This window comes from Microtus pennsylvanicus, chromosome 9 (assembly GCF_037038515.1).
Source record: "Microtus pennsylvanicus isolate mMicPen1 chromosome 9, mMicPen1.hap1, whole genome shotgun sequence".
NCBI classification, from domain to species: domain Eukaryota; kingdom Metazoa; phylum Chordata; class Mammalia; order Rodentia; family Cricetidae; genus Microtus; species Microtus pennsylvanicus.
In genome coordinates this window covers 44,543,280-44,558,727 of record NC_134587.1, presented here as the reverse complement: position 1 = coordinate 44,558,727, position 15,448 = coordinate 44,543,280, and the positions used below count along the sequence as shown (strand labels likewise).

Genomic DNA, 15,448 nt, shown 5'->3' with positions numbered 1-15,448 from the left:
AGAGTTCCAAGATAGCCAGGGATAGGAGACCCTACCACAAAACTGAGAAAAAAAATAAAAGACAAAGAAGTGTGGTGTGGAGATGGGACATCCTGCAATGGCTGATCTAATGGGAGTTCTATGCTAACCAGAGATGCAGCGTAAAACACCATCTCAAGAGCCAGGCATGGCAGCACATTCCCTTAATCCTGGCACTTGGAGGCCAGAAACACGTGGGTCCCTAAGCTTAATGTTTAGAGCCTAGTCTACAGAGTTCTAGAGTAGCCAAGACCACAGAGTAACCCTGTGTCTCGGAAAATAATCAACAAAGTGTTTGTATGTGTGACTGCAGTCTACCCATTCCCACGCCAAGGCATTGACTGGATCCCCTGAAGTAGTTACAGGTGGCTTCAGTACCTAGGTGCTCTTTGCTTTCTTCTGCAGTGCTTGGAGCCTAATGCTGCTTTTTCTGTTTTTTTTTGTTTTGTTTTCGAGACAGGATTTCTCAATAGCTATGGATCCTGTCCTGGAACTCGCTCTGTAGACCAGGCTGGCCTCAAACTCAGAGACCCGCCTGCCTCTGCCTCCCAAGGTTGGGATTAAAGACAGGCATGTGCCACCACATTGTGGCAAATCCCCAGCCCCAGCATGTAATACTGCTTCAGAACCCTTGGTCTACTGCCTGCACCAGGAAGCTGAATGAGCCAGTCAGTACCTCACATGGAGGGAAAGGAGCCCAGGCTGCATTATCCACTAAGGCATCTGGAAGGAGAAAGCCCGGCTGCACCTACTGATGAAACTTTGCTCAAATCCTTAGGCAGACACTGCATGTCCAACTTCCAACATGCAGCTCCAGTTAACTTCAGGACTTACCCTTAAGGCAACCTGAAGGTACCCCAGCTTCCTCACAGGACATCTCCCCACTAGCTGGCAAACATCCTGCAATCACTAGTTGTCACTTGAACTAAGCACAATCCATTAGACCCGATTTTAAATTGGAGTTGGGGATGGTAGAACATGCCTTTAATCCCAGCACTCAGAAGACAGATCTCTAAATTCCACACCAGCCCGGTCTATGTACCAAATTCTAGGAACAGCCAGCCAGGTCTATTAGACCCTGCCTAAAAATAAAGCCAATGTGTTGGTTATAAGCATTTATGTAGCAGAGGTTCAGACTTGAGTCCACCACCATGTCAGATGGCTAACATCCAGTAAATCTGGGTCCAGAGTATGCAGTGCCCTTTTCTGGCCTCCAAAGGTTTGTATACACGTATGGATATCATATACATTAAGTATATTTAAAAACACAACATGCATACAAAGATCCGCCTGCCTCTGCCTCCCACGTGCTGGGGTTAAAGGTGTGTGCCACCACTGCCCAGCCAGAATAATTTTAAACTATTTTGTTATGGATGCTTCCATAGCAGTGTCACATGTGAGGCTTCGGGACTGGAGTTGCTGGTGGACACCAGTGGTTCTGTGGGTAGAGAACTAATCTCGTCCTCTGCAAGAGTAACAAGTGCTCTTAACCTTTCACGTCCACGGGGTACATTCTGGTAGACCTGGAACTCTCTGTAGACAGGCTGTCTTCTACCAAATAAAGCAGTTTTGAGACAGGGTCTGTGCATGTAGGCTAGTCTGCCTGTCTCCCAGGATGGCTATGCGCTAAAGGGAGCGCCACTGCGGTCAGTAGCCCGACTGTCCTGTGGGACTCTGAATTGATGCAGACAGAAGCTATCTGTCTCTGTACTGGCACAGTGGGCATACCCCATGCTAGGCAAGCACCCTATCATTGACCCACAACCCAACATTTCCCCTTATGTTTTTTTTTGAGACAGGAGCACCCTCCTGGAACTCATTTTGTGTGCTAAACTGGCCTCAAGTTCAACATGCCCATCTTCAGAATGCTGGAATTAAAGCCATAGGTCTCCACACCCAGTATTTTACTTTAGATAATTAGGAAACCCTAGCTTAAGGATGATCTATTGAGGTTCCTAAAGGTTTTCCAGCCCAGTCCAGGCCTCAGGGGTCATATTAGTGACTCCTTGTGAACCGTATGGTATGGCCCACTTGTGCCTCATACCCCCATCAGGCCAGCCCAGGAAGCTGTTAGGCTTTCTCATCCCAGCCCAAGAGTCCTATGTTCAAAGAATACAGTGACAAAAATAACTTAAGGTCAAATTATCTTCAAAGATCCCAAAACAAGAACAGCCCCCAGTTAGTCAAAGAACTAACTACACATTGTAACTGATACCTGTAGTCCCACCTAGAAGGCAGAATCACTGGCCAAATTCAAGGAACCAGAAAGGTAAAAAACTGGCTGCCTTTCCAGAGGACCAAGGAACTCCAGGTCCAGGGAACCTCAACGCCCTCTGCTGGCCTTCCAGAGAACTACTCTTGGTGCAGACATAAAGGCAAGCAAAATGTGGAGTCACAGGCGTGGTATCTTGCCATAACTAACTCTTCTTTATATATAGGACTATCTATCCCCTCACAAAGTCCAATAATCCTAGATACTGGGGAAACTCAGACTGGAGTATGCAAAAGTTCTAGGACTAGAGTTCCAGGGCAACTCAGTGATACTTTGCAAAAAGGAAACACCCAGAGCTAGCTATTGTAAAGTGACTTTTTAAAAAAAAAAAAAAAATCACATGGGGGAGGGGAGTGGGGAGCAGGAAAAGGGAGGCGGAAATTTTTAATAAAATAAAAAAAATCACATGGTACAAATGTAAAACTAAGGTACAGCATACTAAATTAATTTTAAAAAGTGGGTGGGACATCAGACAGAGGATCTCCAAAATGCAAATCAAAACAACTCTGAGATTCCATCTTACACCTGTAAGAATGGCTAAGATCAAAAACACTGATGACAACTAATGCTGGAGAGGTTGTGGGGAAAAGGGAACACTCCTGCATTGCTGGTGGGAATGCAAGCTGGCACAACCCCTTTGGATGTCAGTGTGACAATTTCTCAGAAAATTAGGAAACCTTCTTCAAGACCCAATAATACCACTTTTAGGTATATATCCAAAGGATGCTCAATTGTGCCACAAGGACATGTGCTCAACTATGTTTGTAGCAGCATTGTTTGTCATAGCCAGAACCTGGAAACAACCTAAATGCCCCTGACCGAAGAATGGATAAGGAAAATGTGGTACATTTACACAATGGAGTACTACACAGCAGAAAAAAAATGACAGCTTGAATTTTGCAGAAAAATGGAGCTAGAAAACATCATTTTGAGTGAGGTAACCCAGACCCAGAAAGACAATTATCACATGTACTCACTCATAGGTGGTCTTTAAACATAAAGCAAAGAAAGCCAGCCTACAAACCACAATCACAGAGGACTTAGACAACAATGTAGACACTAAGAGAAAGTTACATAGATCTAATCTACATGGGAAGTAGAAAGTGGGAAAAGACAAGATCTTTATGAGTAAATTGGGAGCATGGGGACCTTGGGGAAGGATTGGGGGGAGTGGAGGCAGGGAGGGGAACAGAAAAAAACTTAAGAGCTCAATATCAATACTAAAAAAAAGTAGGCGGGAGGGCAGTGGTTCCAGCACCTGCAAAGCCTGGTTCAGAGCTAGTTCCAGGACAGGCTCCAAAGCTACAGAGAATCCGTCTCGAAAAGTGAAAAAAGTAAAATAAAAAGGGGGTAAGGGACATAGACTTAGTGCCACAATCTTAATTTGAATTCCAGGCCAGCACCCTCCCTCAATCACCAGACTGCCTAGTGTCACGACCAAGTGTATATGGATCTGGTAGATACCTCAACTTTTTACTTGTACCTGGGCCGTAATCACCAAATAGTCCCAGTATCCCAACCACTAGTACATCTTTTAAATCTCTACAAAACAAGGAGAATGACCCCAGTCCAAAAAAAATCTTTATGTTCCTTTATTGGAGCAAGATTCCTGACGTATACAGTGATGTATTCACTAAACAGAGTCCTGTGCAGAAATTACACACTATCCATCTAGACAGATTTGGTTACACTTTGCCTACTGATGGAGTAGTTCCATTTATAAAGTTTTATACATCAAAAAGCTTTGAATTTGACCAGGCTGTCCATTAATCATCTCTGAAAAAGTGGCATTTAATTTTAGCTCTATTTTACAGCATTAAAAAGCTTATGTATCAGGTAGCTTTCCAAAACATTATTCTCTGCACAATGGCGTTGAGCAGATAAAACTTCTTTATCCACCCAGATTCACAGAGTCTGAGAGCTTTGCTACATACCTGGGACAGTGCACTCCCAACCACCCCAAAGACTGCTGACTCTGAAAGCCCATTTCCTTAGTCAGTTCAAATTGCCAATGAAGACCCGCCAGCAGCTGTCCTTCGTACAGATGGCATTAGAGCAACAGTTCTGTGACATGGTGGGAGCAGGTGCCGCCATATATCCAGGTAACTAAAGGCCCATTTAAAAAATGCCAAATTGAGATAAAAATCATGGGTACAAGTCCATTGCAGCAAACTGTACCCACATCACCCAGTTACGGAGACATTAAGACATGATTCACATCCCTTTAACTCAATCTGCATAGCCCTGAGGTCATCCTGCAAAGTGCGTATCAAAAAATATGAAGTTAGGGAGACAAAGTTTGACATGATGTCATTATGCAGGTCAAACTCGGAAGGTCATATTGAGCATCTGTTCTGATAGAAAAGCATCCGGTCCTTTGTGTACACATTGGTTTTATTGTAACAAAGCAACTTGTACACTTCAACATTTAAAATGAGCATCTTTTCCTTCCAGTGAAAACCAAAAAACTAAAAATAAAAAAAAATTAAAAATAAAGTTACAACAGAGAATGTGAACTCCAAATAAACCCCTACAGGTTCTGCTGATTCTCCCATTGAGTGGTAGGGCTCGAGTCATCGTTAGGAGAGAATTTTATTTTAAAAGTGTCATCTTAAACTGCAAGGATGTCTGTTAAACATCACAATTAAACATGCCAAAGGAGAAGCCATGTTGTCACAATGCCCACTTACCCCCCCAGACACCTCAAACCCACCCTTGCTGACCTTCTAACCCCCCCTTTTTTTCTTTTTTTTTCTTTTTATTAAACAAGAGAAAGTAGACAGATACATGTTGGTAAATGCTAACTGTCTGTATTCACATAGACACAGTGTAATCTCTGAGCCCAATATACAGAGAAAGGAAAAAAGCTAGAATTCTATGCACTACTACACAGGGGCCTAGCACCCTCCAGCCTCCAGCAGAGCCAAAGGGGCTGGAGGGCTTTTCTTTTTTCCCACAGAGCACGGTGGTGGTGGTGTTGAATCCACAGTTCAAGACAAGAAAAGATAAAAATGAATGTAGAACAGAGTAGTGGAGATTCTTTCTTTTCCCATTGTATTTTGCTCAAGACATTTCCCCAAAAATAAGTTGAGAACCATGGTATTGAGAAGCGAGACCTCAGAAACAGGGCGACTGAGCACAAGAGGGATTGGGGACGGGAGGGAAATGACTGCAACTTGCTCCCAGGGACTGGAGAAATTTAATAAAAAGAAAATAAAAAAGAGTCGGAATCCATCAGTCTTCTCTGCTAGTCATCCTCGCCTTCATCCTCCTGAAAGAACAAGGGACCAGTCAACCATGGGGCAAATTCTAAGACTTTTCACTACTTTTGAACACACAATGAACCTTATCTAACACAGAACACTCCGTGGATAACCCAGTTCTTCTAGGTGAAATATGAATCTTCATTAAGCAAACACTGGCAGGAAGAGTATGTATGTTCCTGGATTAAGAGCGCTTTAGGACCCCAACACCCACACAGAAGCTCACAATCACTCTTAACTTTAGTACTAGGGGATCCTATGCCCTCTTTTGATCTTTGCAGATAAAGCACATGTAGTACAGACATGTAGACTAAACTTTAAACAGAGAAAAAGTCTCACATGTTAATACCTCATCTCCCCTGATCTCCCCACATTCTAATTATATTCTACAGTTTTATTATTATTTATTATTATGTTCTTTATATATATAATTTCCAAAGTCACTAGGGGTTTAACAAGTTTCCTTACCTCTCCTTCTTCCCCTTCATCATCATCTTCATCTTCATCTTCTTCACCTTCATCTCCTTCTTCATCAATATCTTCCAAGCCTTCTTCTTCTTCATCATCATCGTCATCATCTTCTGCCTCTCCCTCTTCATCGTCCATATCAGGAACCTTAAAAAACCAGGCGATGTTCCTTTATGGACTGAACTCTCTTTGTAGGACACATTAATACCCTCAAGTGAATGAACATCACCAACTCACCAAATAGTACTGCAAGGGGTTTGGCCAAATGTCATCTTTGATGACTTCTCCTAACTCATCTGCACCTGCATCAGAGTGGTCAGTAAACCAGGTAAAGAAGCTCTCTGGCTCTTCATGTTGTCTCTTCCTGCTGGCCTTATTCTGTGTTTGACTCGAGCGTTTTGTCAAATCCTAAATGAAAACATCAGTATGTCCCAATATTAGCTTTCTACCACACCCAAATCCCCCAAAGCACTAAAGATCACTATAGAGCAATTACTAAGAACAATTATAAAATGTGTGTGTCAAGTGCTTTCACAGAAGTTATGTGTCTATTTGATTTCATAAAAATCACTTCCACTGTAGACCTAGAAGTCAGACCCGTGACTCCAAAAGAATATTGAAAAACAAATCTCTGTGAGGAAGATATAGTGCACTATGCAAACTTTGTACAATTAGTATTGTATCTGACCTCTACAAACCAGAATTTCTAAACTTTTCACCCAGTGATCTAAGGTACTGAGCACTAGCAGATTCAGCTAAGCCACAATCTATCAAATACCTTTCCAGATTTCCATTTGATTTCAGTGGACTTTGAGGATGGGTCACCACTCTCATTCAGATGAAATTCTTTGGAGAGAACTTTATTTTCGAAGTAGGGATTTTCATCAAAATACTGTAATAAATCAAAAGATTAGCAATCAATAAACAACTCTCATAACCAAAGCATACATTCATTCTCAGTGGCAAACTGGATGTTCGATACTTACAAAATCTATTCTGTAACCTGATTTAATGTCTTCAAATTCTGTTACTTCAACTCTGGTTAAATAATGCAGAGCCTCTTCGTCTTCCTCCCCAAGCAGTGCAGACACTAGAGAAGCAACTCACTTAATGACCACTTTATAGTGTTTCCAAGTTCAGTAACAGCTTTGCTGACAAACCCACTAATTCCAGGACTTTGTCCTGACTGTGCCCCCAGAATGCCCCAATTCCTGGACAAATGCCCCCCAATAACCTTCATTATTGCTAACCCCCCACATACCTTGTGGATGGTTGACAAATGTGGTTACCCAAAAATTTGGGATTTTAGCGATCAATTCTGACCTCTTCTGAAAAAACGGTTGGCGGAGTTTATTATATTTTTGTTCTACTTTTAGTATTTCCTCACTTGCTTGTTCATTAAGTCTGAAACAACGAAGGCATATTGACTGTGATGGCTGACAGATACAACTGTTTACAACCACAAAATTTCTTACTGGCTTCAGGACTGCAAACAAAAATGTATAGAAGCAGACTCCCCAGTTTATCCCTGAAGACAGTAAAGCTAAATATCCAAACTGACACATCTTAGCAACATTATTCTCCCGTAGGGGCCTAGTATGTGGCACAACAGCCCCCAGGCCTTTCTGAGAACCAAATCCACAGAACCAACTGGGCATCTCCAGTCCTGGCAACATTGTATTTCAGCACAGTCTATTCCAGGCTATTGAGATTGGGCCTCCCAGTAACACCAAGTATTAAGCGAAGGTGCCATACTATCCATGAAAATCCAGGTAGCCAGGCAATTTTGTAGCCTCCAAAAGCAAACCCAACCTACAGTCTCCCTGTATCTGGGAGGTTGAGGTATGTTTAAGTTAACCAGGAGTTATCACTAGACCAAGAAACCGGACACATTCACCAAAACCTTCCTTGACTGACTGCTAGCCAATCAGATTCTCAAGAAAACTTCCATAAAGTGAATTAAATAAATTTACCTGTCTATTTCATTTTGTACTTCGTCAATGTGTTCAATTGCTTCTTGCTGTTCTTTTTCTGCAAAACAAAAAAGGGACGAGACTCAATACAAATTACAAGCTACACTTCCCGACATGTGTAGGAATGTGCTTCCTGCAAAGCATGCTCCCCACGTGCTCAAGCATGCAGTTGACAAATTACTTTCTCGTTTCTTGACCCTAAATTAAAGTATCTGCTAGCCTGCTCAGGAAAATGCTTCATTACTGGATCACTTTTTAAGAGTTTAAGGCTTCAATCATCGGCCTTCATTATGAAAGGTGAGGAAGAGGCTAAGCCTCATTCAGAAATACTTCGTGTTTATTACTAATCACATTATACACTTGCAGTAAAATGTGCCAGCTGCTAACTGAATGTGGAAACTAATCCATGACAAATTCGGATACTACCAACTGGTACAACGGCTTTAAAACAGAATACCACCGCCTATTCCGGTTATCAACATATACCAACAAAGACCAGCCAGCCACCAGTCCACCAGAGCCGCCTCTGCAGTGGGAGATCGGGGACCCGATTCCAACTCCTTCAACCCAATCCCGAGGAGACTGGTCATCACACGCGGCCGTGCGCGATTTCTGAACGCACTTACAGGGAAAAGGCCGTCCCCCAAACTAGCAAGCACCGGGAGGAAAGGGGGTGTGCTCCAGATTCGTGCCCTTTTGTCCGGTGAGGACTGTGAAGGCCTTTACAAAGCCAAGTGGGCGTGAGGGGGCCCCGCTCGCGCGGTCCATTTCCGGTAACCAGCCCCAGGCTCCGCCGCTGCCCTTTGCTAAGAACGAGCCTCCCGGCGAGGGCTGGGTGCCCTGAGGGTCCGTGGAAGGCCCTGCGAGCCTCCGCCTCCGGGCCAGATCCCTCGCGCGCCCGGCGCGGCCGAGTGTGGCTGCCCCACGTGGGGCGTGCGAGCCGCGCAGCCCGGAGCATCCTCGCGCCGGCTCCGCGTCGCCACCCCGCCCCAGACCCAGGCTCCCGGTCCCGCCGCGGTGCCGGCTCCGGGCGGGAAGCAGGACGGCGGGAGAGGCCGGGCCGCAGGGCTGCGTCCGGCCGCACCATGTGGCGGCGGCGGCGGCGGCTGATGGGAGCGAGGCATCATGGCGGAGCACAATAAAGAGAGGCTTCTCGGGAGGGAGGGAGGGGGAGGAGAGCGCGGGCGGGGGGAAGGGGGGGTCTCCGCCCGCCGCGCAGGCCGCAGCGCCCCCGCCTCGCCCGCCGCCACCCCGGCCCCCCGGTCCCGCGCCGCACAAAAAAAGGGCGCCGGCTCTGCGGGCCCCCGCGCGCCCCCCGCAGTCCCGCGGCCCGGGCCGAAAGATGGCGGCGCGGCCGGGCCCCCGCCGCGCCCGGTCCTCACCTGAGGTCTCGTCGGCCCCGTCGTGGTTGGAGTTGAGCTCCTTTTTACTGGCTTTGGCCGTCGGCGCCGACATGGTGCCCTCCGCGGTCGGGGCAGGGAGCGGGGAGGGGGAGCGAAGGGACGGCCAAGGGGGCGGCCAGCGGCTTCCCCTCACGCCACACGCGCGGCGCCCGCTCGCTCCGGCCGCCTCCTCCCGGCGCTCACTTGCTCGCCCTCCCCCTGGCTGCCTGGCGCTGCCCGCGGGGCCTGACGCCGAGGCAGGCCCGGGCGCGTTGTGGCGGGCCCCCGGCCGGGGCTCTCGCTGAAGGCGGGGAGGCGGCGGCGGCTCGGCTGGACTCCGACTCGCGCCCCGCGCTCCGGCTCGCTTCTCGATTGCCCCGAGCCGCCTCCTCCTCCTCCTCCTCCTCCCCCTCCACCACCACCTCCTCCTCCTCTTCGCGGCGAGGGGCAGTCGGCAGTGCGCAGGCGCGCCGGGCCTGCGCAAGTCCCGCCCCCGGCCGGAGACGCTCGCGCCGCACAGCTATTGGTTGGGGCCGCGGGCCAGGGGGCGGGGCCGTGGCGGGTGGTGGTGGCGGTGGTGGGGACACTGGGGCCTGGACGAGGCGGGAGGAAGCGGCTCCGCGACGCCTGGTCCGTCCCCCGCGCGGCGCTCCCCTCCCCCGCTTTCCCCTTCTCCAGCCGACCCGGGACGTTAGCGCGCGGCGGCGGGCGCGCGGTGACTTGAGGGGCGGGGCCTCCTCTCCCCAATACCCGCGCATCACGTGGTGGCTGAGCGGCTTCCCTTCGCGGGGCTCCCGGGGGGCGCCGGAGAGGGGGCGCGCGCAGCCCCTCGGAAGTGCAGGCCTTGGGAATTCACAGACTACACACACCCGCCTGACTCCTGCACCCCGGGCACGGTCGGACCTTCCTCTTAGTGGGAGAGACACCTCCATCCTTTATTCTAGATGCAGAAGCTGCGGACCTAACTCAAACTCTAATCTATCCAGTCTACTCCCAGGGCCCTGCTGTACCCTTGGGCCAAGTCAAGCGTCTCTGCACTCGACTCTCAAATTTTAAAAACTGTCACACGTCCTACTTAAAAAGGTTCACACTGAAGTTTGAGTCCTCTGAATGTAGGAAGCGGCATTCTGCCACAGGTCCTTCGGCTCGACTTAGCCCATCTCAGCGGAGATGAGTTTTGGAGGCGACAAACGGAGAAATGTTCATAGGCTCTTAAAGGGTAAAACAGCGAAAACCAGTTTTAGATTAAAAAGCCCTTAAGTACTATGTCGGGAGGAGGCTTTTCTGCTTAAACAATTTTCCACGGCTTGAAAAGACAGCAGCTCTTTTCTGTCTACCTGTACTTCAACACGTGGTTTTGGAAAAGCCCTCTTTCTACCCGGATGCTCTGCAACTTGAGTTATTCACCCACCTTCCAGCATCCCCGTCTTATTATCAGCTCTTAAAGATAAAGCAGTGTGGCTTTAATAGTCAAGACATTCATGGCGAGTGATCAATAAATGTAAAAAAAAAAAATACACCATATATACAGTCTTCACAAACTTCAGGAGATTCATCTAAGCCTTCTGGCGCACCTTATGCTCAATGAATTCCATTCATCTATTGCAATTGGTAAAATTAAACCTGTCAACAGCCACTAAGTTAGCTTGGCGGTGGTGGCGCAAACCTTTAATCCCAGCACTGGTAAGACAGAGGCAGGTGGCCCAATGTGAGTTCGAGGCCAGCCTGGTGTACAGCGCTGGTTCCAGAACAGGCATCAAAGCAACAGAGAAACCGTGTCTCAAAAAACCAAACCAAACCAAAAACCTGTCAACATTCACTAAAGACTCCCACAGTTCCCAAGCACAGGGACCTCCAGCACATACAACTAACTATGGACAGGTTCCTTAAAGAGGGAAATACCTAACAACGAAATAAAAAGCAGAGGGATAAAATTTGTGATCTGTGACATTTGCTAAATCTCTGGTAACACTTTTACCATGCATGGGTAATTTCAAGATAGTCCTGTGAGGTCCTGGCACAGTTGCAAGAAATTCCACACAGCCGGGTGGTGGTGACACACGTCATTAATCCCACCCAGCACTCGGGAGGCAGAGGAAGGCCGATTTCCGAGTTCGAGGCCAGCCTTGTCTACAGAGCAAGTTCTGGGACAGCTAGGGTTTGTTGCAGAAAAGGCCTGACTAGGGGAAGGAGCACAGGGGGGGGGGGATATTCCACAAACAAAACCAGGCAAAGTAGGGAGACTTAGGAAACCCTGGCAGAAGGACTTAGTGTCAGCCTGGGATAGTGTGAAACAGCGTCTCAAAAGGAAAAAATGTTGACGGCCACCTCACTAGGGCATTTTTATGGGTCACGGCTGGGATTAGTTAGCTATATCTTCATGCAACCCTCACTCAATATAAAGTAGGTTTTATAGATATTAAGTGCTGGGAGTTAACCTAGGCCCTGGTGCCTACTAGACCAGCCCCTATTACCCAACCAGGTCCCAGCCTCAAACTGAACACATATATAGAAAGTACATTTTACTCAAACTCAAGGTAATGGGACTGGAACCCCAGGCCTGGTGCCTGCTGAGCTTTCCTCTGGCTCCCACCCACAAAGCCTCACTCCTAACTGAAGTTTACAAGAAACGGGATCAAAATTTTTTTTTGAGGGGGGAATGGAACTAGCTATGTAGACCAGCACAGTCTTGCCCTTGAGTTCTTCCCACCCCAAACCATCAGATTTTAAATGTGGCCTAAGAGACACAACTGACAGCAGTACTTGGCACACACAAAATACAACCCTACTAAGAACGATGGATCAGTTTCTTTCCCTCTGTATTATAAAAACATTGAAAACTTTTATTTGTTTATTTATTTTTGATTTTTGAGACAGGGTTTCTCTGTGGCTTTGGAGCCTGTCCTGGAACTAGCTCTGTAGACCAGGCTGGTCTCGAACTCACAGAGATCCTCCTGCCTCTGCCTCCCGTGCACCACCACCGCCCAGCGAAAACTTTTTACTTTACAAGCAAGAGTGTTTTGTGTGTGTATATGTAAGTGTAGTGGTAGGATGCTCCAGGTGCAGAGAGAATACTTGCTCTTCCCTGAGCTGTCAAGTGCGTGCTGGGAAACTAAATCCAAGTCCTTCAGCCAGGCCAAAGTGCTCCTAAGCACCGAGCCACCTCTCCAATCGTTCTTTTGTTTTTCGAGACAGGGTTACTACTATGTAGCTTTGGAGCCTGTCCTGCAACTAGCTCTTGTAGACCTTGAACTCACGGAGATCTGCCTTCCTCTGCCTCCCAAGTGCTGGGATTAAAGCTGTGCCCAACCGTTCCTTTTTTAACTACAAGCTATATACCTCATTACACAGACTTAACGAGTCACTCATAGGAAGAACTTTGGTCTGAAAAACCAAAGTGTTTTTAACCACAAAGCCTAGCTGGCGGGTTGGTACCGTTCCCCACACAGCAGGTATCCATGAAGTACCTGATCCACAGAAGGGGCTCTAGGGGCCTTATCGGGCACTGGCCTTCAAGACGAATGCAAGTTCACTAGGAAATGGAAAACGACGCAGAACGGTGAGATAAACATGGGAGAGGCCTGGCATGAATGCTATCAGGAAGTCACCAAGCACTCAAGGGCTGTTGTGATCTGACGCTGGGTACAGGGCCTGGCAGGCCACTAGTGTCCACTAAGCACACTCCGGAGGACTGGGGGCTGCACCCTCCCATCCCTTGCCAGTAAACTAAATGGAAGACCATGCAGCAAGTTTGGGGCTCCATATCCACCAGGACCTGGTCATTAAGGTGCTCGCCTCTGGATCAGAAAGTTAAAGGTCACCCTCACTGACAAATTTGAGACCAACTTGGGATTTCCTTTTTTTTAAAAAGGGAAAACGCCAGGTATGGTGCTGCCTTTAATCCCAGCATGGCAGAGGCAGGCTGAGTGCCAGGCCAAGAAGGGCTGCACAGAGACCCCCGTGTCTTTATCACTCCTGGGACATAGGGCAGTTCTCTGTCTGCCATTTGAAAGGCGAGGGACTGAACCACAGCAAAGGGAAACAGGACCACAGAAGTACTGAGATGTCCGCTTCACTCGGTGCCTAGTGTTCCTTCCACCCGTGGCACGAAACTTCAGCCAAACACTTTCCCTCGGCTTCCCCGCCCTATACCAGACCCAAACCGCGCGGGAAAACTCCACCATACTCGGAGTCGCGTCTAAGAAACGCAGCCCTCACGGTCAACAGAGGAAGACGAACACACAAAAAAAAAAGATGATCTGAATGAAAAAATGAGGGGTGTCACTGGACGCGGCCAACAGTAGCTTTTGATAGGAGCTTAGGCTGAGGGGGAGAAGCTGGAGAGCGATCTACTCCCCCCACCCCAGGGTGGGGGAGACAAGGGTTTCCGGGAAGAAGACAAGTCGTTATCCAGGGCAGGGGGATGAGAGAATGCAACACCCAAGTGTTTAGGTGGTTAGCATTCAAAGAGCTAGAGGAAGACCACCACGTGGGGAACCCGGAGAAGTGGGTGGGGACCAAGTGGGCAGGGTCCTCGGTACCGGAAGTCTTAGTTAGTACCTGGAGGGCAACCGAGAGGCTGTCTCACAAGTCTGGGAGCCAGTCACGTGACGAGCTTTGCTCGGGCAGGATGGGAGAAGGAAGCTGGGAGCCACACGAGGTGGCAGTTATTCAGGCCAGAGTTGTGGGTGGCGGCTGCAGCAACAGGGAGACCAACCTAAGAGGGCTTGAACCTCCAAGCCTCGGAGTTGGAGGAATGGAGAAGCCTCAGAATGGTTGGTGGTGCATCGACCCGCGCAAAGCTCCAAATGAGAGAGTTTGGGGGTTGGGAAGAGCAAGCTGGGTCCCACGTGGTGTCGCGGGCCAGAGGAAGTCCCCCGTGCACGGGTTTCCCAGTCCCGCGCTTTCCGCTCCTTCTCTCACATCGGCCTCATTCCCCGCCGCCCCGAGCTGAGAGCCTTTCGAGAGAGTTTGTGGGGGTCCCATCTCCAGAAGGATCGGGGAAGGGAAAAGCCAATCACAGTCGATCAGCAAGGAAGCGATGGAGGAACTTACCTCCCTTCGGCAGGCCGGGAGAGGCAGACTTGTCCTCCAGTTTCGGGGACGGAGCCGATTTGGGTTTCTTGGACTGAGGCAGAAGCGCAGATTGCCGTTTCGGGGCCATGACACGAGGGAAGTGGCTAGAGGCCAGAGGCCAGCTGCAGAGAGCAGGAAGAAACTCGCAGGAACTGAGGCGAGCTCAGGTGCGGGAGATTTAAGTCGGCCTCGCAGCCGCCCTGCCCGCGGGGGATATTTACATGACAGTGGGATACACACCCCCACGCCCCTTCTTCCAGCCTCCTCGCCCTCCCTCCAATCAGCAGAAACTTCTTTGAGTTGCTCTCGGCGGGGGCTTCCCGGCGTTGGAGGAGGGGGCGGCTTCAGCGAGAATAGCGCCCCGCCGCCTTTGAACCCCGGATTGCACTGGGAAGCCCGCGGCCCGTGGCCCTGCCCGCCTCCCAGAGCCCCTGCGCTACGCGCCCGGCCCCCATCGAGAGTTCTTCCTCTTTCCCTTCACTCCCCAGTCTGGTCTCCAGCAGACTTAGAGGCGTTCTGTTGCCTCACCTCGGCCTGGAACATTCTTCACGCTTCCCAACCCCTCTACTCGTGCGTCTAGCTAGGCTCTTTCCGAGCCTGCAGATCGCCGCTTGGAGGAACAGATGAGTGTTGGAAGAAAAGGGATTCCCGGGCAAGAATTACAAAAATTGCGGCGGGGGAGGGGAGGAAAGACTTGGCGCACCCATTCCATCTACCCAAAAGGGATTGAATCAGAGAAGTAAAATGCGCTGGCTCAGTCTGTCGTCTTTTTGTTTTTACTTTTGTTTTATGATTTTTCAGGACAGAGTTTCTCTATGTAGCCCTGGCGGTCCTGGAACTCATTTTTTTAGACCAGTCTGTCCTCAAACTAGAGACCCGCCTGCCTTTGCCTCCGGAGTGCTGATTTAAAGGCGTGCACTACCACAGCCTTTTAGGCTGTAATATTGGCACTCAAAAGTTGAGGAGGTTCGCAGATTTCAGACCAGCCTGAACTAG

At 49.0% G+C, this 15,448-nt stretch overlaps 1 protein-coding gene across 2 annotated transcripts; it reads right to left on the bottom strand.

The window, feature by feature from the left end:
• Positions 1 to 3,858: 3,858 nt before the first annotated feature.
• Positions 3,859 to 15,079, bottom strand: Set (SET nuclear proto-oncogene). Of its 2 annotated transcripts, XM_075985671.1 has the most exons (9): positions 14,981 to 15,079; positions 14,432 to 14,574; positions 7,995 to 8,052; positions 7,283 to 7,425; positions 7,008 to 7,111; positions 6,800 to 6,913; positions 6,259 to 6,429; positions 6,022 to 6,168; positions 3,859 to 5,561 (listed from the first exon to the last, which is right to left on the bottom strand). In XM_075985671.1, the coding sequence occupies exons 2-9, from the start codon at positions 14,538 to 14,540 to the stop codon at positions 5,538 to 5,540; spliced, it is 870 nt and encodes a 289-aa protein (XP_075841786.1). In that variant the 5' UTR covers positions 14,541 to 14,574; positions 14,981 to 15,079; the 3' UTR covers positions 3,859 to 5,537. The 2 variants fall into 2 exon arrangements, with proteins under 2 accessions (XP_075841786.1, XP_075841785.1); XM_075985670.1 differs by lacking the exons at positions 14,432 to 14,574; positions 14,981 to 15,079 and adding an exon at positions 9,377 to 9,512.
• Positions 15,080 to 15,448: the final 369 nt, after the last annotated feature.